General features: G+C 54.2%; 1 protein-coding gene across 1 annotated transcript; it reads left to right on the plus strand.

The window, feature by feature from the left end:
• The first annotated feature begins 1,080 nt into the window (after positions 1–1,080).
• Positions 1,081–23,040, plus strand: LOC122484234 (guanylate cyclase D-like). The gene is made up of 14 exons (XM_043582228.1): positions 1,081–2,402; positions 5,059–5,354; positions 7,114–7,318; positions 10,806–10,890; positions 11,516–11,612; positions 11,696–11,824; positions 13,136–13,216; positions 14,490–14,666; positions 14,895–15,080; positions 15,245–15,302; positions 15,345–15,494; positions 18,974–19,122; positions 22,051–22,280; positions 22,706–23,040. The coding sequence occupies exons 1-14, from the start codon at positions 1,460–1,462 to the stop codon at positions 22,971–22,973; spliced, it is 3,054 nt and encodes a 1,017-aa protein (XP_043438163.1). The 5' UTR covers positions 1,081–1,459; the 3' UTR covers positions 22,974–23,040.
• Positions 23,041–24,064: the final 1,024 nt, after the last annotated feature.

The following is a 24,064-nucleotide window of genomic DNA, read 5'->3' on the forward strand; positions in this document are numbered from 1 at the left end:
CAGGTCCCTGGCTCCAGGCTTTGAGCAGTCAGCACAGAGCTGGACGTAGGGCTCGAACTCACGAACGGTGAGATCATGACCTGAGCCGAAGTCAGACACTTAACGGACTGAGCCACCCAGGCAAGAACTCTCCTGACAAGCACTTCCAAGTATAGGCTGCTTCCAGCTTGCCTCCTCTGGGAAGCCCTCCATGAGCTCACAGTACCTCCCTATTGGTTCTGCCTATTGCCTGCACTTGTGGTCAACTCTTCTCTTGGCTGGAACCTACTTTCTTACCAGCCTGGCATTTTCTTTTTTTCTTTATTTCTTTTTTAATTTTTTTTTTTTTGAGAGAGAGAGAGAGAGAGAGAGAGAGAGAAACAGAGGATCCAAAGTGGGCTCCACACTAACAGGGTGATAGCAGAGAGCCTGATGCTGGGCTTGAACCCACAAACCATGAGATCATAACATGAGCCTAAGTTGGATGCTCAACCGACTGAGCCACCCAGGCACCCCCCCAGCCTGGCATTTTCTTAAGGGTAAGATGAGATCTTATGCCTTCCTGTGGCCCCCAGAGTGCAAGGCTGCCGGCTGCATGAAGGAGGTGGGAGGACTTGGCTGGGTGCCCCGGATGGGGAACGGACCATGTCAAGGCTGTGGGCAGAGACTGAGCCGGGGTGGCAGGACTGCAGGGTGGATGTCAAAGTCCTGGGACAGAAGGGCAGAGTGGGGGGTCCTCTAGTCAAATGTCCTGGTCAAGGAGGTCCTGTGTGGGGTGGAGGATGAGTTGGAGAGACTTGTCCTCATCCTGTCTCTCTGTCAACCCCATTCGCAGTCTCCCTTAGTTTCCTCATCTGAACAGTGGAGAGAGAACAGGCCTGAGGGGATCCGAGATGGGACTGTGCCTGCGCTCACCATACCCAGGCCTTGCTTGCGCCATAGGGCCCTGGAGTCCAGTGGAGTCAAGTGCCAGGGGATGGGGCTGGGCTTGAGGGTAAGGGGCAGGGAAGGCTCACAGCGGCCCTGAGCACTGGTCCACCTAGGATGATGAGTGCAGGAAACAACAGTAATAGTAGGTTGAAAGAAGCAGGATTTATTGAACACCTAAGGAAGGACCAGGGACTGCGCTGAGTGCTGCACGTTATGGCACACAACCATCATGGCCACTCCATAAAGTAGGCTTTGTTTTCCACATTCTCACAGAAGAGGGAAATGGGGCTCAGAAACCTCAGAGACTGGGCTAGGCCCACGAGGATGGAAAGCAGCGAGCCAGGTCTCGCCAGCTCGGACTCTGGAGCCCACGCCAAATGACTGGGCTTCTGCCCAGGCTGTGAGTCAGTCTTGGGGAGGATGTTAGACCCCAAAGCTGGGAGTCTTCGGACATGATGGGTCCCAATCCCTCGTTTTATCAATGAGGAGGCTGAGGTTCTGGGGGAAGGTACTGTGTGCCTCAAAGTCATACAGAAAGTAGTGGCAGAAAATGCTAGAAAGCAAACTTTGTTTTTGTCCCCTTTTCCCAGGACTCCGGGAGGGATTGTCCCCTGAAGGTTGGTATCGGATGCTGCCACATGGGAAGACGTGCCTGTCCTGCCAGGGCCTGTGGGGGTCCACTCTCAGTCATCCAAGGACAGCCTTTTTCCCACCTCTTCTGTCTGTGGTGCTTTGGGGTGCCATCCTGTGGGCTGGCTTCCTCCCCGATCCGGCCCTCGGGTCAGGGACCTTCACCTTGGGGGTGCTGGGTCCTTGGGACTGTGACCCCATCTTTGCCAGGGCCCTCCCCAGTGTAGCAGCCCAGCTGGCTGTGGACCGAGCCAACCAGGACTCCTCACTGGTGCTGGGCTCGAGGCTGGCTTCCGTGGTCCTTGCCACGGGCTGTGACACCCCTCATGCTCTGGCCACGTTCCTGGCCCACAAGAATACCGTGGCTGCCTTTGTGGGCCCTGTCAATCCCGGTTACTGTCAAGCGGCAGCCCTGCTGGCCCAAGGCTGGGGCAAGACCCTCTTCTCCTGGGCTTGCGGAGCTCCAGAAGGAGGAGGTGAGCCGGTGGCCACCTTGCCTTCGGCTGCCCACGTGCTGCTGTCTGTCATGAGACACTTTGGCTGGGCTCGCGTGGCCATCGTGTCCTCCCACCAGGACATCTGGGTGGCCACAGCCCGGCAGGTGGCCGTGACCCTGAGGACGCATGGGCTGCCTGTGGGGCTGGTGACCTCTCTAGGACCTGGGGAGCAGGGGGCCACGGAGGTCCTGGAGCAGCTCTGCCGCGTGGACGGCCTGAAAAGTAAGTGTCCACGGGTGCCTTCCTCGTGTGGGCAGCATGCACTTCATATGGCTGCTGGTGGGGTTTCCTCAGCATCAGACAGTGGGCTGAGCTCTGGACAACGGCCCTGCATTTCATCTCACAGCAGCCCCCTGAGCCAGTCCCGTTGAGGTCTGTGCTTCACAGCTCAGTGAAGGTAGGTAACTTGCCCACGTCGCACAGCTGGCAGGCAGGGCAGTCGGATTTTGAGCTCTGATTCAAGTGTTGGTTGCGGAGTGGGAGTCAAAGGGCTTTCTTGCCTCATGTCTGGTGTATTGAAGGAAACGAGAGCATAGGGGTACTTGAGCCCGGGAAGGGAGTTAGAGTCAGAATCACTTTTTTTCCCCACGATTAATTGCTTCTTGCATTTATGGAGCCCTGCTGTGCTGAGTGCTGGGACACACAGGTGAACCGGACAGATCAGGTGGTGGTGGGTCTCCAGGGGCTGACTAGGTAATGGAGAGACAGCTATATAATAAGAGACAGGTGGCTACGACAGAGAGCTCAAGGCCATCAGAGGGAACAGAGGCCTGGAGAATGAGAGGATGTACAAGGCTGGGGCCCTGGGGATCAGAGGAGGCTTCTTGGAGGAGGTGACATTTGCCTGTCTTGAAGGAAGTAGTTAGCTAAGGTGAGGCATGGTGGGTAGACTGTAGAGGAGAGATAGCACCTGGAAAACAGAAGGGATTGTTTTTTTTTGTTTGTTTGTTTTTTAAGAGAGCACAAGCTTGGGAGAAGACCAGAGAGAGAGAGAGAGAGAGAGAGAGAGAGAGAGAATCTTAAGCAGGCTCCACACTCAGCACAGGATCAATCCCACAACCCTGGGATCATGACCTGAGCTGAAATCAAGAGTTGGACACTCAACCCACGGAGCCGCTCAGGCGCCCCCGGAGGGACCTTAAAGTTAATCTAGACTGGGATGATTTCAAACTATGGGTTGTGATCAACAAACCAGTTTAGTGAATCAAGACTAACATTACAAAAGAAGGAAAGAAAGAAAGAAAGAAAGAAAGAAAGAAAGAAAGAAAGAAAGAAAACAGGAGAGAAAGAGAAGAATGAAACAGATAGATAAAATAGAATGGAATAAAAGTGGTGAAGGCGAGAATGCATTGCAGGTAGCAGGGGAAAGTGTTGTTCTGTGAAACTCGCAACCACCATGTTTCTCATTTGAGGAAACTGAAGCCAGTGCCCCCCTGGGGGAGGGCGGGGTGGGCGGACCTCCAAGCTGGTGTGGCTGCTGGTCAGCACCAAGTAGGGAGTGAGACCTGGCCCAGGTTAGCCTGCTGCCCATTAGGACCAGTAGCCCACTTCCCTGAGCCCCAGTTCTCCAGCAGGTGAAATGGGGATAGTTGAAACCCACCTCACAGGGTCACAAGGAGCAGATATTTGTGGCTGAGTGCTTTGTAAACACTTCCTTCAGCCAAGAGTCACTGGGCACTGCTCTGTGCCTGACCCTGGCTGGGCTCTGGGGAGGGGGTGGGGAGGAAGCACCCAGGTCCCGGCAGTGAGGAGCTCCGGTCTGGTAGGAGCTGCCTTGCTTAGGGGTGGGGAGGGCTTCATGGAGGAGGTGATACCAGGGCAGGGCCTGAGCATGAGAAGGTGATTGCAGGCAGCGATGAGGAGGAAGGGGTTCCTGGCAGAGGAACCAGCTAGGGCAGAGGAATGGAGGTAACATGTTAATGGGATTAGAAGGATCGGCTCAGTTCTGCATGACTGGAGCATGGTGGCAGTGGGTGGGGGACGCGTCATCAGACTCTCCAACCCTTTTGCTGGATATTGAGTTCCAACCACATTGGTGGCTTTCAGGAGCCAGGGGGGCAGAGTGGTTCAGGGCATATTCTCTGCAGTCAGATTGCCAGAGTCTCACTCCTGACCCCACCTCCTGCCAGCTGTGTGCCCTCAGGCAACTCACTAAACCTCTCTGTGCTAGAGTTTCCTCATCGGTGACATGAGGCTAATGACCCCCCTCCATCACAGGGTTGTGAGGACCAGGACTACTGCAGATAAGGGGCGTAGAACAGTGCCCAGCACACAGCGAGCGCGGCTTGCCATCAGTGTGGGTTTTTCCCAGTCCACGGCTTCCTCCCAGGCTGTGGGGATCGGCTTTCCCTTGTGCAGGGAAAGCAGGGAAAATACAGAATGGCACCCCCCACTTACAAAACAAATGGGTCTTTTGGTTAGCGTCCAGAATAACCCCTGGGTGGAAGAGATGGGAAAAAGGAAGCTCGGGTCCTATTTACCCCCAGTTGTAGTGAGTGAGTCTCTGAGCCGCCCCCCCGCCCCCAATTATACTGGGGCAGGGAGCAGCTGGCTTGTGGCCCGTGGCCCATATAGCATGGCCCTCCAGGCTCAGCAGAGATCAGGGCTCCAGGCTCTGACTTCCACATGACCGGGGTCCTCGGGCCCCAGCAAGGGGACTCTCAGCTTTCCCTGGTGGCTCTGTTTTCCCGGATTTCCTAGAGAAAGGGATTGCAGTAGGGAACCTAGACCACAGCCAGAGTAAGTGGTAGCCCTTTGTTGACTGAGGCGGTCCCCCTGGTCAGGGACCCAAGTGGAGAAGAGAGGAAGGACCCTTATCTTGGGCAAGGGCTCTCTTCTGTCCTGGGTGCCTGGGGATGGAATTGGCTGCTTATCGCCAGGGGCCTATTTCTTTCGCTAAGGCAAAGAGGAATCTATTCATGGTAGGGGCGTGGACCTGAGAGTTACGAGCAGCTCTCCAGGGCCACAGACTCTGGGCTTCAGGGGAGGCCTGCAAAGGTAAGCACGCCTCTCCTACCCCCAGTGGTGGTGCTCTGCATGCATTCGGCGCTCCTGGGGGGCCTGGAGCAGACGGCCCTGCTGAGCCGAGCGTGGGCCCAGGGCCTGGCAGATGGGAGGCTGGTCTTCCTGCCCTACGATACCCTGCTCTTTGCCTTGCCCTACCGCAACCGCTCCTACGCGGCCCTTGGCGACCGCGGGCCCCTGCAGGAGGTCTATGACGCAGTGCTCACCGTCAGCCTGGAGTCCGGCCCTGTGGACGAGGCCTTGGAAGCTGCCAGGGCCATTGGAGAGGTGGCTGCCCACCTGGAGCCAGAACAGGTAGGTCGATACAGGCCCGCGCAGGGCCCGGAGCCCTGGGTCGTGGGCAGGTGTGCGTGCATTCTAGGCCTTCCCGGCCCTGGGCCCGCTACCCACCTGGCCGACCAGTCCCGCCTCCTGGTGGGCACGTGACCTGTCCCTTATTTGACAGTGTCTCTGCCTCTCCCTCGGTACACTGTCTCCATCTCTCTCTCTCTCTCTCTCTCTCTCTCTCTCTCGTGTGTTACTCTTGGCCTGCTTTGTCAATTCACCTTCTCCTGTGACTTTTTGCCTCCTATTTTTCTATCTCCAGCTTAGTGCCTGTGATTCTCATCTCTGGCCCAGCTCTTCTTCCTCATGCAGACTCTCTCCCTCCCCTTCCTCTGCGTCTGTCTAACAAAGTGTGCAGATCAGTAGGAGAGATGCCGGGGCGTGGGGGAATGGGAAGGTTTTCTGGAGTCGCTGCTGTGAATCTGAGGAGTGTTAGCGGTGGGGGTGTGGCTGCCAGCTCAGTTTGGGCGGAGAGGACTCGGCTGCTCGGGTCCCTGTTAGGACGTCTGTTTCTTGGTGACAAGAAGACAATAGTGTCTGCATGCGATGACAGGAATGCAGATGCAGATGAAGGGCCTTGCAACAGGTCATTTGTCTGACAAATGTGACTTGAGTCCCTCTCACGTGCCATGGGGCCAGGCGTCAGGGTCAGGGACACAGTGATGGGTAAGACAGACCTGGCCTTCAGGGAGCTTCCATTATGTTAGGGCAAGACAGGTAACACCCAAGCAACCATATGGCCAAATCCAAATCGTGGCGATGTCGCCAAGAAAACTAAACAGGATAAAGTGACAGAGAGCAGCTGGGGTAAAGTAGTGGGTGACAGGAACTAAGATAGGCAGGGAAACCCACTGCGGGGAGATGGCACGTGAGCTGCATCCGGAACAGGAAGGAGGCAGCCAGGTGCAGGTCTGGGTGAAGAGTGACCAGGTAGAGGAAAGGTCAGGGGCAAGGGGCGAGAGGCAGAGTGAACTTCGGAGGCTAGAGGAACAGGCAGAGGGCGTGGAGAGGCTGGACTGTCATGACAGGTGGGGACAGGGGTCCAAGATAAGCTTGGGGCCAGACCATGTGAGGCATTTTATGCCAGGGCAAAAGGAGTCTCAGCTCATGATCATAAGTGAATGGGAAACTATCAGCAGGTTTTAAGTAAGAAATAATTTGATTCATGTTCTTACAAAATATCGTTTGGGCTGCCTGAAGGGCCTGAAGAGACCCAGGTGAAGCAAGGAGACATTTAGGGGGCTCCTCTGCAGGCCAGGTGAGCAGTGAGGGGCTCAGATCCAGATGGCAGGAGTAGAGGGGTGAGGGGTCAATTGAGTTGGGAATAGATTCTGAAATAAAACCAAAAAGATTCAACGACGAACTGGAAGAGAGAAAGAGAGGTGTCAGGAATCAAACCTAGATTCGAGAAGCCGGGCAGGTGGTAGCTCCATTTCCTAAGGTTCAGGAGGAGTGGGGTTAGTGTGGAAGAACCAGACGGAACCTTGAAGAACCAGGAGTTCTGTTTTGGACACATCAGGCAGGTTTGACATGCTTGTGAGAGTTGGTGGTGGCCACGGAGACTGTGATTCCACTGAGTGGGGACTGAGGTCATGGTGGGACCACAGAGAGGGCTGTGTTGGGGGCGGGGTGGGGGTGATAATCCATACAACTGCTGCTGGCAGGGCTCAGAGATGTCTGGGAGCCTGTGCCACGGGGTTATGGGGTTGAGGGACCTTCTCTTCCACAGGTGTCCCCGCTCTTTGGGACCATCTATGATGCTGTTGTCCTGCTGGCCCATGCCCTGAACCGCTCTGAGAGCCATGGGGCAGGACTCTCGGGGGCCCACTTGGGAGACCATACAGGGGCTCTGAATGTGGCTGGCTTTAGCCAGAGGATCCGGACGGATGAGAAGGGCAGGAGATTGGCTCAGTACGTCATCTTGGACACAGATGGTCAGGGAAGCCAGCTGGTCCCCACCCACATTCTGGACACAGGCACGTGGCAAGTGCAGCCCCTGGACAGGGGCATACACTTTCCAGGAGGGGCCCCTCCAGCACGTGACTCCAGCTGCTGGTTTGACCCCAATATGCTATGCATGAGAGGTAATTCATCATCCCTCCATCCATTCATCTATCCATCCATCCAATCACCCAATGCGTTTTCCTCTTCCTGGAGAGCTCCCCACCTTGCCTGGTTAAATCTTACCTGTCTTACCAATCAGGGCTGCCCCTCCACCCCGGCCACCACGATCCCCACAGCCCCCAAGTGAATTGCTTCATGTTCATAAGGGTGTGTGTCCCGTGCTGGGAAGAATCAGTGCCATCTGTTCCCCAGACTAGAAGGTAGCTCATGAGAAGAAGCCTTCACCCAATTGTTTCTCTGCCCCTTTTTCCACAAATATTGCTGGAGGACCTCCCACGTGTCAGGCACTATGCTCAGCCCCAGGGATATAGGAGTGAATGAAATGATGTCCCTGCCCTCATTGAGCTGATGTACTCGAAGACCAACCCCAGGGCCTGCTTTCCAGGGGCTTCTGCCTGGTGACAGAGACAGGGACAGCTGAAAACAATACAAGACAGTGTGATCAGAGCCATGAAGGGGGCAGCCAGGGGCTGATGGAGCTCAGAAGAGATCCTTCTCTGTCAGCCCTGGCTCACAGATTTCACCATCTAACAGGTTTATAATTAATTCATTCAACAAATCAATCAGCAAACATTTACTGAGCATCCACTGTGTCCCATGCTCAGTGCTGAGAACTGGGGATACAATGGCAGATAAGACTCGTGGTCACGGCCGGCACATGGGATGGAGCTCCCTGGGTAAAGGGGGACGGGGTAAGGGCAGGTGCTCTGAGAGGGGGCTCTGAGAGGGGACACTAGGGGGTTGTGGGAGCCTGAGCAGCGGCCTCAGGATGTATCTTCTCTCGGGGATCTAAAAGTGACAGTTCACGCTCTGGCCTGTGTTGTCATGATTATCACCGATACAACTGATCACCACCATGGATTGAGAGACCAGACAGCGGGGGCTTTGGGGCAAATGTACTTAGGGCTGCAGTTCAGTGCTGCCCCTGACTAGGTGTGTGACCTTGGGCAAGTTGCATACCCTCTCTGGGTCTCCATTTCTCATGTAGAAATAGGAACAAAGACCTGACACCTTCAACTGCTTGTCCTTGCGTGAGGTGGGGGTGGGGCAGACCTCAGGAGCAGGGCTTGTACTTCCAAGGAGATGGGAAGGGGCTACGCGGTCACGTGCTCTCAGTGAGAAGCACTCCTCAAGTGGCACCTAGGAGCGCTGGGACCGGCTGGACTTGTCCTGTCCAGGGCTGGCTTCTCTCCTCCCTGGGCCTCAGGGTCTTGTCAGCAAGAGAATGTGCCATGTTCTTTGTTTCCTCTGATTGTTTGTGTCTTGGAATGTCAGCCTTAGAGAGCCATTCATTCACGTCTCCTTTCAGCCTAAGCTTTATTCCTTGACTCCCTTTGGCAACAAGATCCGTCGGAAGGGTGTGGGTGCTAACTGGATTAAATGTCCCTTCCCCTCTTCTCTGGAGTCCTCCTCACTGACTCGAGCAGTCCTATCAAGGCCCCCAGTAGCCTCCATGTGCTGAGGCCCAGAGCCAGCTGCTAGTCTCGGCCTTGCTCAGCCAAGGGAGCCGAACTCCCGTCCTCCCTGCTGCTCCATCCCTCTCCAGGGCCCCCTCACTCGTCACCTTCTCAGTCACCTTTTCTGTTCTATAGAGTTCTAACCTATTAACAACACTCCTGATCTGTCCCCCAATCTGCCTCCCATGATGTTCTCCGTTGCAAGTCATGGAACCCCCAACCTCCCACAGGCACAGGAACGCTCTGTCTCCTCACACCCCCCATCCAGTTGGTCAGCACACCCTGGGGGCGCCATCTTTAGAATTTGCCCGGAAGCAGAGCTGTTCACCAGTCACTGCCTCCATCCTGGGCCAGGCCCTCGTCATCTCTCACAGGGTCACTGCCTTGCCTCCCCCTCGTCCTCATGCAACCTGGCAGGTTGGAGGATCCTTTGGAAACATAATCACTCCCCCACCAGGACCTGTAGAGGCTTGGCCTCACCCGGAGCCAAGCCAGAGTCCTGGCCTCTGACTTCACAGCACCCCGTCCCGCTCAGCATCTTGGTCTGTCTTCCTCCTGCTCTGCTCTGTCCTTCCCTGGATTGCAGGCCGCTCCTGCTTCAGAACCTTGGCACTCGCTGCCCCCTAGGCCTGGGGCACACTGTGCTTTCTGTCGCACCCTGTGCGTTTGCTCCCTTGTCTCCTCCAGATTAAGACTCAAAGCTTACCCTTTCGGAGCCTGGGCGAGAGGCAGGATGATGCGGTGGTTAGGAGCCCAGATGCCAGAGCGCAAGTGCCAGGGTTTGAACCCAGGCTCTGCCACTCACAGACAGTTACTTCTCTCTGTTTCCTCCTCTACAAAATTGTGACCATGACCATACCTACTTCCAGGGGTCATTGTGCAGAATAAGTGAATTGAAATACATAACATCGCCAGAATAGGTGCTCAATGCAATACAATGTGCAATAGTATAATAGGGATTGCAAGGTATTTGCTGCTATTATTATGATGGACTCAGACTGGAGGGCTTCAGCAGGGGGCAGACAGCAGAGCTCATCCTCCAGCGGAAGGAAGAAGGGAGAGGAGGCATGGAAGGCAGAAGGGATGGCCCCATTTCTGTGGCAGCAGAGGTCAATGTCCTCTCTCCAGATTGGGGCTGGGCATTCAGCGTCCTTGCCAGCCTAAGCTGATGCTAGGGTGGCCCAAGCAAAGTAGGGGTGCCCTCCCAACCTTGCCAGTGAACTTTAATAGCCTCTTTACATCCAACGCCTGACATGAGGGCTGGAGATTTGGATTTGGTGTCAGGAAGGCTCTCTTAATGGTCAGAGTGAAGGACAATGAAACTGGCTGTCCAAACAGATAGCGAGGGGCCCATCAGAGGGGATATGCAAGAAGCAGGACAATAATCGACAGGGATATAACATTTTTATTCGGCACCTGCCGTGTCCAGGCTCTGTTTTAGGTGCCAGGGACAGTGAGATGAATAAGACACAAGCGCTGCTATCCAGCCACTCTGTCTATTGGGAAGGGACTTGATATGCCATCAGACAAAAGACCATAGTCTGACCAGGACTGTAATGAGATCTGAGCAGGGACCATGGGGATCCGGGGACAGGGAGCCCAAGAACCCAGGCTGAAACACTGGGACTCAATACCTGCGTGTGATGACCAGTCCACAGATAGGACTTTCCTACGTGAGTGTCATTCTGAGCCTCATCCCTGGGGTCGGTCTGGATTGGGGTTTGTGTTTCCATTTCCCAGAGGAAGGCCCAGGAGGAGGTGCAGGAGCTGGGTGAAGGGGGCTGCCCTCCTTGTGTGGTTGTTACTGTTAGGACTCACGTCCATCCTGCTCCGCCCGCAGATGCACAGCTCCCGGGGAGCTTCCTCGCTTTTGTCCTGGCATGTGTCCTGTTGCTGGCTGGCGGGACCCTCACTTGCCTCATCAGGTGAGACTCTGTCTGCACCCGAGCCTCTTTCTGCCCCTCTGTGCCCCCCACCCACAGGGCCTCTCTTGTGTGTGCACAGTCCTGGAAATCTGCAGGAGGCTTTCCCATCCCAGGACCTCAGGACAGTCCAGCACTCCTGTCCACCTTAGAGCCTCAGTCAGGGCCCTGCTGAGGCTGGGGGGCCTTGAGAAAAGGTCCACTTGAAAGTCGGGGAAGAAGCCTGGGACCTTACGTAAGACTGTCCATCCCTGAGCTTCAGGCTATGAACATGCACAATGATGGCTTGACCAGGACAACTCCCAGGGCCCTTCAGTTTTGAAAGCAATTCTTCCTGGGTCTGAAATCCTCTGTGTTCCCTGAGCCTGCCCCCGGCCCTCACCTCAGGAAGCCTCCGGGCAGTTTGGGAACTCCCAGGCTAGGGACCAGTAGGCTTATCAGGCCTGAGCCAGGCCAAGGGCCTGGGTAGGGGGCAGTGCTCAGCAGTGACCCCTCGGTGCTGGGACTGCTGGGGAGAAGGGAGAGAAAGAGGGAGAGGGCTCTGGGTCAGCGCAGGCCCAATAGGCCAGATCGAGGTGGGAGTGATACGTGTGCCCTCCCTCTGCCCTGCACTTTCTCTTGCCTCCAGATTGGGCATCCAACAGCTACAGCTGCTACGGGGCCCCCACCGGATCCTGCTGACAGCCCAGGAGCTCACCTTCATCCATCGGCCGCCAAGCAGACGGGTAGGGGGACAGGCCCTGGGCTGGCTGGGCAAGCCGCTGACTGAGGCCTGGTCCAGGCTCTTGACCGCACCTGCCCCCTCCAGAGGCTGCACGTGGACAACGTGAGTGAATCAAGAAGTGTGGCAGATGGCGGGAGCCTGAGGTCGGTGGCCCAGGGGTCAGCAAAGAGCCTGCCGGCCCCCCAGGAGCCCACCAATGTGGCCCTGTACCAGGTGAGGGCCTCTGCCACCACAGGTTTGGGCCTGAGAAGCTGCAGTGAGTTTGGGAGAAGCTGAGGGAGCCCACAGCCTCTTGGGCTTCTGTATGCCCTACTCCTGTTACAGAATGGGAAACCGAGGCTTGAAGAGGGCCAGTGACTTTCCTGGGTCCCACAGCAAATCAGTGGCATAGTAGGAGTGGAGAAGGACTCTCAATTCCCAGCTCAGCATGGTTTGTGATCTGACCTTGGGACAACAAGTTGCTGGCTACTTGGGCCCGGGCTCTCCCAGCGTGGGTCCACCCAGGGTTTCTCTCAGCACGGGGGCCAGTCTAGGTCACCCTCCTGCCTGTTTCGGCAAGGGACAGTGAGATCCCAGGTCCCTGAGGCCCAGAGGTGAGGGAAGCACACAGCCCCAGACCGTCAGCCGATAGGGAGGCCACAAAGTCAGAGATTAGACCGGCAGGATTCTAAAGTTGTTGAGGACACTGTGGCTTTTCAGGTGCTGTGTTCTCCAACTCGACAATTCACTGATGTTCCGATTCTCAAATTCTGTGACTCACAGCTGATGAGCCAGGCTAATTGTATAGGAAGCGACAGGAGGCTTATGATCCTTCTTTTCCACTTCCTCCCCAGGGGAATCCCATCTTTTCTTCTTCTATGCTGAAAGGAGGCTTTAATGCTGTACAAAGCATGTTCTGTCTGCTTCTCTAAGTTTGCTGACAGGCTGTGGGTGAGGCTGACAAGGCAAAAATCCATCCGTGACAGGGGAGAGAGGGCTAAGATTGCAGCTAGCTCTGGGCCAGGCCAGGGCGAGGACCGAGCCCCAGCCCGAGGCTTCCTTCTCTCCCGCCGTCCCCTCTCCTACAGTCTCTGGGTCACAGAGCCCCCGTCACTTCACAGGCTTTGGGGTGTTGTGGGTGCCTGAGGCCTGCAGAGTAAAATTGACCTTGACACTGGGAGCATGTTGACATGCTTTATATGCAACAAGTGTTAGCTCTCACAGGGCGAGTGGGGGTATCATCTTCCCTTTACAGAACTGGAACAAGAGGCTGAGAGAACCAAAGTCACTTGTTCAAGCTCACAGACGGAGCTAGACAGTGGCGGGGTTGGGACTGAACTCGGGTCTGTCAGCCAAAGCCCCTGGCTTTGCCCCACCAAAGTGAAAGTCTAACTTCGGTTTCTGCCGGCCAGGCCCTGCCTGGCTTGCAGCACACAGAAAAGATACATTTATGGGGATGGGGCTGAGAGGCACAGAGGGATTAACCCAAGGTCGCACAGCGGGAGACCAGCAGCAGCGAGAACTTTCTCGTTCTTCCTCCAACAGGGGGAGTGGGTGTGGCTGAAGAGGTTTGAAGCAGGCACAGCCCCTGAGCTTCGGCCCAGCTGCCTCAGCCTCCTGAGAAAGGTAGGGCCAAGGAGGGGAGGGGACGCTGGCAGGGGACCCCTGCTGGTATGGAGTGGTCCCCGCTCAACGTAGAAGCTTCTAGCCTCAGAAAGGAGTCCTTTCTATCATCACAATTGCTGCCCGATGGCTGACACCTCAACCACAGTTACACACTCATCTTCACTCACGAGCATTCCTCAAGTCACGTCACCACCTCAACGTGACCATCACCACGACCCCCAGGGGCACAGTCCCTTCCATCAGTATCAGCAACACCCTCGAAGGACCTCATCCTGTACCCACCATCCCTCCACCTATCCACCCATTTAGTCACTGTGTTTTGAGCACCACCTATGAGCCAGGCCATGTTCTGGGTTTGGGGGTACAGCTGTGGAGAAGAGGGACATGGTTCCTTCCCTCAAGGAGCTTCCGGTCACTTGTCATCACTAACCACATAAGCCCCTTCACCCCCGAGGTTGTCAGTATCCTGAGAAGCACTGTGGCTGGAGCACGGAGCACAGGATTGGAATCAGGAAGGTCCCAGGTAGAATTCTGCCTCCATGAAACGCTTAGCTTTCCTGTAAAATGGAGCTAATGAAATCTACCCTCTGGGGAATTAGGAAGATTGGAGAGAACATATGAAATAACCTAGAATTGTCTCTGGCCAGAAGTGTGCCTTTGATAAATGCTAGCATCACTGCTTGGGTTCAAGCTCTCTGACCTGCTGGGCAGCCATGACAGAGGCTATTTTCTGGTTGCGCCTGGTCCCTTCTGCTCTTCTTCCTCTCCTTATCAGTCTCTGAGTTTTAGGGGAGAAACTTTACAGTTTTCAGGTCCATGGTTCCACTTAGGTTGGGAAACAGGCCTAGATCCCTACACTGTGGAGTTCGCTACAGCTTATTCACTTATTCTCCCGTGACGCTTCCATTCACTTGTTCACCCACTCATCCATCCATTCATCCATCCATCATCCATCCATCCACCCATCCATCCACATATCCATCTATCCATTCATCATCCATCCATCTATCCATGCATCCAACCATCATCCATTCATCCATCTATCCATCCATCCATCCATTCACCCAACCATCCATCATCCATCTACCCATCCATGCACATATCCATCCATCTCCATCCATCCATCATCCATCCATCCACCCAACATTTCTGGTGCCTCTCTGTGCTCTTTCCTGTACTGGGTGCTAAATACTGGAGACCCAGATGTGGATTGTACCTGGTTCAGCCTTCAATGTGCCCCTGGGGGCTGGTAAGATGCCCAATCCCCCAACAGATGCGGGAGATGCGGCATGAGAACGTTGCTGCCTGCCTGGGCTTCTTTGTGGCCCCTGGGGTCAGTGCTCTAGTGCTGGAGCACTGTTCCCGGGGCAGCCTGGAGGACCTGCTGCGGAATGAAGCTCTGCGGCTGGACTGGACTTTCAAGGCCTCTCTGCTGCTGGATTTGATCCGTGTGAGAACCGTCCCTGGGCCTAGAGCTATGGGGGCCATGGGGAGGGCAGGGAGAAAAGAGACGCTCAGATTTCCAAGACCTGGTCTCCTACTTTGTCTAAGAAAAATCTGAACAGTATGAGAGAAGGTGAGAGGAGGCAGGAAGTGTTTCTGGGGTCTGTGAGATGCTGAGAGGACTAGGGGTCCCTTTGATTCCTCACATAATGGGCTACCATTACGTCCTTTCCAGGGCATGCGGTATCTGCACCATCGACATTTCCCTCACGGACGCCTCAAGTCCCGAAACTGTGTGGTGGATGGGCGCTTTGTTCTCAAGGTCACTGACCACGGTTATGCAGAGCTCCTGGACGTTCAGCGGGCTCCCCGCCCCCGGCCAGCCCCAGAAGGTCAGCTCAGGGATGGGCAGGCGCTGCCAGTGGGTTTTGAGGCCTCTATTTAAATTGAATGCTTGTGAGGCAGGGGGACAGGGGAGATGTCCAATCTTTTAGCACTTCCTGTGCTGTGACCTTGAGCTGCCTCAGGCCCCCTACCTATGAATGGGGGAGAACAGAAGCACCTATGTCCTCCTGGGGGCTGTAGGTAGAGGGCGATGACACCACATATGTGAAGTGCCTGCCCATCTTGGCCCAGTTTGGTGGTCAGTGGGTGAGGACAGTGTGGCCTTGCCTTGTGACTGCAGAGCTGTTGTGGACGGCTCCAGAGCTGTTGCGGGGGCCCGGGGCGCCGGGACGGGGCACCCTCAAAGCAGACATCTTCAGCATCGGCATCATCCTGCAGGAGGTGCTGACTCGAGGCCCACCCTACTGCTCCTCAGGGCTCTCCGCAGAAGGTACAGTCCCCTTGTCCTCCTTCCTTGGCCGTTCGCTGGCTGGAGTCCCCGTGTAGTTGGGGAGCTCTGTGGCCACCAGGAAATCCTGGTGGAAATAACCTTACAGACACACTTGCCTGGTTTGACCACGAGAATTAAGTTTCTTTGGCTCAAGCCAGGCAGCCTTCAGCAGCTCCACCAAAATGGCAGCTGACCAGCTCCAGGGCTAAAGATATTGATTTCTGGGTGAAAACCTCAACCCCCTCTGCCTCTTCTAAGGTCACTGCCATGTCTGTGGATGCTCATGCCCTAACCACCCCGCCTTGATCTGCATAGACTTTGTGTCCATATAGACCCCAGTTTTCCCCAGCTGGATCACTTAACTTACTACATGACCTTACACAGGTCGCTTACCCTCTCTGAGCCTTAGTTTTCTCATCTTTAGAATGGGGATGAAATAAAAATGGGCCAGACATCTGGCCCTCGTCTGATGTGGCCAGGCTGCTCCGTATTTAGGGACTTGCTTCTCTGCCCAGACAGGATTCCTTCAAGAACATCTCTGTCCTTATACTTTAGGTGTGCGGGATGGTCACTCACACCTTCCCCATCATCACTCAGTCTTAGATGTTTTCTTTTCTGACCCCAGTGCGGAGGACCAACTTCAGAAACCTTTCCTCCCTTTCTGTGTTTCTCATCAGGGTTTCCCAGACCCTTCTTCTAGCTGTCCCCCTCCTGTCTGTGTCCAGTCCCAGGGACCTGTCCTCACAGACACCCCGGCATCTCAGCCCACAGGCCAGGGCAGTGATGGAGCTGAACCCACTACTCCCTCCCACCCCCAAAGGAAAATCATTAACTCATGGGAGGCCTGGCTTGCTTCCTTTCTCCACTAAAGCACTGCTCAGTGAGTAATGAGCATTCCAAGCTCCAAATTTATGAGGTGGAGGAGTGGGAAGGAGGGGGATCTTTGTCAGGCCATTTGTTCAACATCCTCAGTGGCCCGACCCCCCACATCTGCCCGCTGGGTGAGGGAAGACCAGCCAGATGGGGTCCACAAGTGTATGGCCCTCAGGCCTGGGCTCCATGAGGCTTTAGGTGCAGGGATCATGCCTGGAACCTGATGGCCGCCATTGGATCAGGCTGTCAGTCCAGGGCCTGCTACGTCCCAGGGCACGCTGTCCCTGGTCTCGGGGAGTAAAACACTAAGAGCCCAGGTACCGGGGGACACCAACCTAAGCCCAGCTCCACGCCAATTCACTTCATAACTTTGAGGAAATCCCTGTCAGGCTCTGAGCCTCAGTTTCCTTGTCTATAAAATGGGGACTATGTTGCCTGCCTCCTAGAGTGGTTGTGAGGAGTCAGTGAACTTCTTTAGACCAAGTGCCTGACACATGGTGGGCACCCAATAAATATTCTCCCGGGAGGTTTTACGGAGGTGCTAATGGGGGATCCCACATTCTCTCCTGAATGCCCAACTTGGATGCAAACGCTCCTTGATCTTAGAAGTAACATCTTTTCAAGATCCTGTGTGTGTGTGTGTGTGTGTGTGTGTGTGTGTGTGTGCAGTGGGGGTGGGGGGTGGAATTGCAGCTTCCAGAGCTCTCTCTGTCATATGCTTTATTCCACTGGACAACCCCGGGAGGTGGTAGGTGTACTCGTTAGAGATAGCTGAGTGAGGCCCGGAGAGGGAAGGGGCTTCTCAGTGGGGAAGCAATGGGTCTGGGACTTGGACAAGCTCAGTGTCCTTGCCCTAAAATCTCCTGGAGTCATCCATGGAGCATACTCCCATAGAGCTGGGTGTGTGGCCTCCTCCCTCAACCGCTGACATGGCCGGTCTGTCACCGTGATGCGTTGGGTGTGGACAGCGGGCCGGGCAGGGGGAGGGAACGTGAGACCGTGGCTGGCCTGGCCTGGGACAGCCGTTTTCAGCACATTCACATATGAGGACTCCGTTTTAATGTCAAAAACGTTTGGAGCCTCACATGCTATGTGATTTTTAATATCCGCTGACTGAGACAATCCCCAAAGACAGAATCGGCTCTGAAGTCAGCAGCGCTTTGAAATGGATTTGTATTTTATTCATCACAACCCCATCTGAATACTTTTGAAAAAGAGTCGTACGTGTGTGTATGTGTGTGTGTGTGTGTGTGTGATGTGTTATTGATTCCATCTGCACACCCTCCTTTGTAAGCACACACAGCTTTCCAGGCCCTTTACTCAGAGGCCCTCAGGGTCTGATGCCTGCAGGCTGGAAGCCTCTGGGTAAAGAAAATCATGTAGGCCTGGAGGAGATCGGGCTCAGTTCTACAGTTTGCTTTTTACCAGCCCTGCAGCTGTGGGCGAACTCCTTCACTCCCAGGAGCCTCAGTTTCCCTACATGTAAAATTAGACAGGGACTCATGCACTACCCCCCAACAAGGGGGCCAACAAAGAATGTGGAGGGAACTGAAATCCAGAAGGAAACTTCTCCTCGGTGGCACCAAGGGTCCCCCGCCTCCTCGGTCAAGAGAGGAGGATCCCAGCCCTCCTGAGGGAGTAACCTGTAGCCCTAGGAGGTCTGTACTATTTATAACTGTACTTGTTATATGGGAGGAAACTGAGGCTCAGAGAGGTGATATGACTTAGAACGTAAGAGGGTGATATAGAAGTCCCCTCCTGATCCGCTGAAAATCTGAGCTTGGTACTCAGCCCCACTTCCTCCCAATGCCCTTGTGAATCCCTCAGCTTCCCCAGTGCCCCCAACAACTTCCTGAGGGGGAGCTTCTCCCGGCCAGTTGTCCGATGAGGAGGCTGAGGCACAGAGTGATGGCAAATAGCAAGAGCCAGAACTAGAACGCCGATCTATCGGACCTCGACTTAGTCTGATGGTCTTTATCACAGGGAGTGGGGACAGGAAGATCATGGCAGGGGCTGTCTTGGGAAAATAATGATAATGATGATGATAATGAAAGCATACACTCTTGTTTCACACATGGGGAGTTGGCACCGGAAAGTCTCCAGGTGGCAGGACTGGAGGCAAGAGCCACAGCGTCAAGGTTTCAAGCACATCGGTGGGGCATCGCTGGCAAGCGGCAGAGGCTGGGTTTGTGGGTTGGTGGGGGGGTGCTTGCTAGGGGCCAGGTGCCTAACATCTATCATCTCTTCCCTCTGCACTCCTCTCAAGAAGGCAGTTTATTAAGCTCATTTCACAGGTGGGAAGACTGAAGCTCAGAAAGGTCACTGTCTTGTCCACCATCTCCTAGAGAGGTGGGGGGCGGGGGGCAGATCCAGAAGTCAAAACCCACTTTTCAGCTCCTAGCGTGAGACCCCTTCCCAGGCCACACCCTGGGCAATCCTGGGTCCACTGGCCAGCATGCCCAGGGGAGGCGAGAAGTACCCTCAGGACCTGATCCCTACACCCCCACGGGCCTACCCTGCCCTCCTTCTCAGGACCCCAGGCCAACCCCTTGCCACGAGTCCTCCTGGGCCCGTCCGACCTATCGTCCACATGGTGTTTATTGCAGAAATCATCAGGAAGGTGGCGTCGCCCCCTCCCCTGTGCCGGCCCCTGGTGTCCCCTGACCATGGGCCGCCCGAGTGTATCCAGCTGATGGAGCAGTGCTGGGAGGAGGCTCCAGAGGACAGACCCAGTCTAGACCAGATCTACACCCAGGTCAGTGCACCCCAGGCCAGTGCTCCCAAGAACTAGCAGATCGGTTCACTTCACTTTGCCCAGTGACAGCCAGGTACTACCTATGGGGCCTAGAAACCTTATGTAGCAAAGGGGCAACAGGCCAGCACCATCACTCCTGCGGGGGAAAGGGGGGATGGCCGAGGTCCACCCTCTGAGGAAAACTTTCTCAGATCCCTGGGTTCCAGGGATGTGTGTTGAGTGCCTTCCTAAGTGCCGAGGCCCGTGCTATGTTGTGCTTACTTCATTTAATCCTTAGGCTAGCCCTCCCAAAAAGCACTATTATTATCTTGGCTTTACGGGAGAGAAACTGAGGCACAGATTGGTGAGGGACTCGCCCAAGGTAACTGAGGAAGTGAAAGGTGGGGCTGGAATCCAAACTCAGGTTTGTCTGTCTGCAGAGCTGGTGCTGGAAATCTCGGCCTCCTGGCCCCAGAGCAAAGAGGTCGTTTGTGGCTGTGGAGACAATCAATGCTGGTTCCCCTTGTCCGTGAGTGGAATTAGTGAGGAGCTCGGGTGCACCCCCACCCCCAGGCCTGCCTTGGGATCTATAAAAGGAGGGGTGAGGCAAGTCTGTACGAGTTTGCAGGGCGGTGGTGGAGAGTGTGGGCCTGACTGAGCTGGCTAATGGCTCCCACAAGACTAACCCATCAAGCCTGAGGTGACATCTTTGTGCCTCCCTTTCTGCCCTCTACTCCCCAGCCGCAGCAAACGTTGCCAAGGAGAGGCTCAGCGAGCAAGAGGGGCGTCCAGACAGGTGATGAGGGAGCGGGAGCGAGGAAGACACACAAAAGGAGCACAGAGGTGTCCCCTGAGAATCCTTCCCACATCCCCTGACTTCCCACCTCCTTTCCTCACCTCAGCTCAGGTATCAGGCGTGGCGTCGCCATTGCACAGATGAGAAATCTGGATCTCAGAGTAAATGAGCTCTCAGTGGCCACCGTGGGGGTGGGTTGCAGAGCTAGGACCAGCGATTCTTAAAACACGAGCCTGGAATCCATCCAGGGATCAGAGATTGCCGTGGCCAGCGATGGGCGACTGTGGGGAAAGATCCTGCCCAAGGCTCTGGGGTGGAGAAGGCAGAGGTGGGCATGTGATGCACTCGGCGCAAAGGCAGGGACTGGACCACGCCCGTGGGGAGGCTAAAGGCCAGAATGCCTTCGTTCACACGTACATTGCAGTTGACCTCCTTGACCTGGCGCACGTTGATTGCTCTGCTGAGCTTCAACCTCCTTAAAAGTTGCCTGGCAAGACTAACTGTGGTCTGACTCGCCACACTTGAGTGACCATCGGGTGAGATAACTAAGAAAAAAGGTGGTTCTCTGAGAAAGAGAGAGTGAGTGAGGCATTAGAGAAAGAACATGGACCTGGAAATCAAAAGGCTTGGGTTTACGTTCATTTAACATTGTTCTGGGAGTATCGGCTAATGCAATTAGACAGGAAAATGAATACTGGAAAGGAAGAAGAAATTAATTGCTATTTGCAGATCCTATGATTGCGTTCCTGGGCAACCAGGGGAAACAATGGAAAGCGCATTCCAGTTTTTAAACTAATTCAGTGGGTTGGCCAATGATAAAATTAATACGTGAAAGATCTCAGTTTGAAACTCAGTTCCACCATTATGAAGTCCTTGGCAAGTTATCTCACCTCTCAGATCCTTTGTTTTCTCATTTGTATAACGAGGGCCTTCCTTGCAGAGGTGAGCTTCTGGTCAGCATCAGGTTCTTGGTGCCTCAGGGTCAGCAGCTGCCATGCCCACCCCAACTGCCCTTTAAGCTTGCGCCTCTGCTTTTAATGGGCGGTATAAAATAGGTGCACGTGAGGGGCTGCAGCCACTCCCCACCTTACAGATGTTGGGTTGAGCTAAGTGGTATTCATGGAGGTTGGATATGTGCACCTACACACGTGCACCTGCCCACACACTAAGCTTCTGGGTTTAGACAGGGCTGGACTCCCTCACTTTGACCGTCATTAATTTGCTTCTCCCACTGACTGCACTTTGGGAAGGTACAAACCAGACTGGGGAAGGTTCTAGTAAATCTCCTTAGGGAACGCACTGCCGTATTTCCTGTAAGTTTCTCATTGAAGATGTGATTTATGACCACATATGAATGTCCTCATATGAAGACCTAAGACAGGCATTTCTCTCTGCTCAGCAGCCAGCAGTTTTGTTTCTTTGGAGCAACCAATTTAATGCTCCGCTGTCTCATGGACTCTGCGGATCATATAATCTATATTTCCCTCTTTGCTTTGTTGCTAGGAAGCTTATATTCAAAATTGTGACCAAATTCTAACATGCATTTTGCTAGACCAAAATAGCAGGCATTTTCCCTCCTTTGGTCCCAGTGGCCTTACTTATTTATTATCTTATTTTGTAAAACATTTTTTTGAACAAGGAGAGAAATAGAGGTAGAAATGATTACATACATAACTAATCTACATGTATCTTTTCTATCTACCTGTCTATTCACCCACCCATTCATCCTCCTATCCATCATATCCACCCATCTGTCTATCTATCATCCATCCATCCATCCATCCATCCGTCTATTGTCTATCATCTATGTATCCATCTACCCATCCATCCATCCATCCATCGTCTGTCCATCTGTCCATCCATCCATCCACCTTTGAGAAGAACAACAAATGTCCACTCCACAGTGTTGTTGTAAGAACCAGAGCAGTAGCGTTAGTGTTTGTTAATGGTAATGCTGGCCATGGGCTGGCTCTTTTGTAAAGTCCTCTCCCTGCTGGCCCGCCTCATATAGAACTAACTCACTTTTCCTTCCAGCTGTCTGTGCTTCCCCTGTGCTTCCCTCCAGCTGCCGTCCCTTGTCTATTACATATCTGCTCCTCACCAGTGGAGCTCCTCCAGGCAGGGACTATGTCTGCTTCATTCTCGTGGCCCAGATTGCCAACCCAAGAGCAAGTGTGCTGACCTTCATGGATGAGTTGGGACTTTTGTTCCATTTTCAGTTCAAAAGCCTCAATCAAGGCAAGAAGACCAGTGTTGCTGACTCTATGCTGTGGATGCTGGAGAAGTATTCCCAGAACCTGGAGGACCTGATCCAGGAGCGGACTGAGGAACTGGAGCTGGAGAGGCAGAAGACAGAGAGGCTACTCTCTCAGATGCTCCCTCCGTGAGTGGCCCCTTAGGACTTGATTATGTCTCTAGCCTCAGTGGCTCTGAGCATGGGACCTGGGACATAGTAGGCGCTTAGTAAGTCTGGGTTCCATGAATCCATTTAATTTAGTCATTGTTTATTTATCTAACATATTTTCACAGAACCCCTATTTGTGTTAGGCACTATGTTGGGCCCTTCTATTAACTCTGCTACGTCACTTCCTCGGGGGCAAGGAGAGGGCACAGTGTCCCCCATCTGACTTCAGAGGAAGTGATGTCCAGAGAGGGACAGGTATGTGCTGGAGGGCAGCCAGGATACAAGCAGGCCTGATCCAGATTCCCCAGTGCTTAACCCAAGAATTTTCCCCCCGAAATCCCTCCCTCCAAACTATGGGAAGGGGGTCCTCCTACCTTGTGACTCTGGTCCTTCCCATTCTTCAGGTCTGTGGCTGGAGCTCTGAAAATGGGGGCAACTGTGGAGCCAGAGTACTTTGACCAGGTTACCATATACTTCAGTGACATTGTGGGTTTCACCATCATCTCAGCCCTGAGCGAGCCCATTGAGGTGGTAGGCTTGCTCAACGACCTCTACACACTGTTTGATGCTGTTCTGGGCAGCCATGATGTGTATAAGGTGAGAACACCAGAAGGCTGGCATTCCAGCTCTCCTTCCTGCACTGCTGTGTTTGTGTCATACATTCACTTCTAGTCATTTACCTGTGTGGCTTTATCAGTTAGCTATTGCCGTGTAACAAATAACACCAAAACCCAGTAATGTAAAATGATAAGCCTTTATTATTGCTCACAAACCTATAGGGAAGTTGGGAAGTTGGAAAGTTCTCTGGACTCAGCTGGACCACTCATGCATCTGTGGTCAGTTGCAAGGGAGCTAGGAAGTTCTGCCGATCTTGGCTGGGCCGTCTCATGTGTCTGGAACCTTGACTGGGACAGCTCTGGCCCACGTGGTCTGTTAACCCCAAGTAGGTTGGCTGGTATCATTCACGTGGTATGGCAGGGTTCTGGGAAAGAAGACAGAAGCCTCTTGAGGTCTAAGCTGGGATTGGGCACATGGCTATTTCTGACATATTCTATTGGTCAAAGCAAGTCAAAAAGCCAACCCATGGGTGCCTGGCTGGCTCAGTTGGAAGAGCATGCAACTCTTGTTCTTGGGCTCTTGAGTTTGAGCCCCATGTTGGGTATTAAAGTTTACTTAGAAAGGGGCCGACCCAGATTCAAGAGGTGGGGAAATTAACTCCACCCGTGCTGGGCAAGGGCCAACAGATGAGTCATCTCCTGTGCCTGTCCTCAGGGAGAGCTCACTGCTATAGGTAAAAGATGAAGACAGCCCACAATGAAAGCGATGGTCAGGGCAGGCAAAGGAAGCTGAAAGGGCCCCCAATCCAGCTAGGGTTAGACGTGTGGAGTAAAAAGCAAGAAAGTCTTCCTGGAGGAGGTGCTATCTTCCTAGCGCTGTCCAGTCTGGGTGTGGTTCCTCCAGGCAAGCCATGGGGAAATAATGTGCCAAAGCCTGAGCCTTGAGGGGATGGGCCTGGTGAGTATGAAGAGTGCTGAACGGGTTGTAATGGCTGGACGTGAAGTGGGCTGGTGGTGGAGTGGGTGGCGGCTGAGGGACACTGGAGAGGGGAGCAGGAGCAGAGCTGTCAAGACCTTCCACGATCTAGTCCCTGTGCATCTCTCGACCTTGGGTTTCAGTCCCAGCTTGGCCACCAGCTTCTGTGTAGCTTTGGGCAAATGGTTTCCCTCTCTGGACTTCTGTTTCCTTATGTATAAAACATGAGG

The sequence above is a fragment of the Prionailurus bengalensis genome, chromosome D1 (assembly GCF_016509475.1).
Source record: "Prionailurus bengalensis isolate Pbe53 chromosome D1, Fcat_Pben_1.1_paternal_pri, whole genome shotgun sequence".
Taxonomy (NCBI): Eukaryota; Metazoa; Chordata; class Mammalia; order Carnivora; family Felidae; genus Prionailurus; species Prionailurus bengalensis.

Bases quoted from the DNA above. Each gene is read 5' to 3' on its own strand.
- LOC122484234 (XM_043582228.1), top strand. From the start codon at position 1,460: ATGCTAGAAAGCAAACTTTGTTTTTGTCCCCTTTTCCCAGGACTCCGG. The intron at 5,355-7,113 runs GTAGGTCGATAC...TCTCTTCCACAG, and splicing joins CCCACCTGGAGCCAGAACAG to GTGTCCCCGCTCTTTGGGAC. The intron at 14,667-14,894 runs GTGAGAACCGTC...CGTCCTTTCCAG, and splicing joins TGCTGCTGGATTTGATCCGT to GGCATGCGGTATCTGCACCA.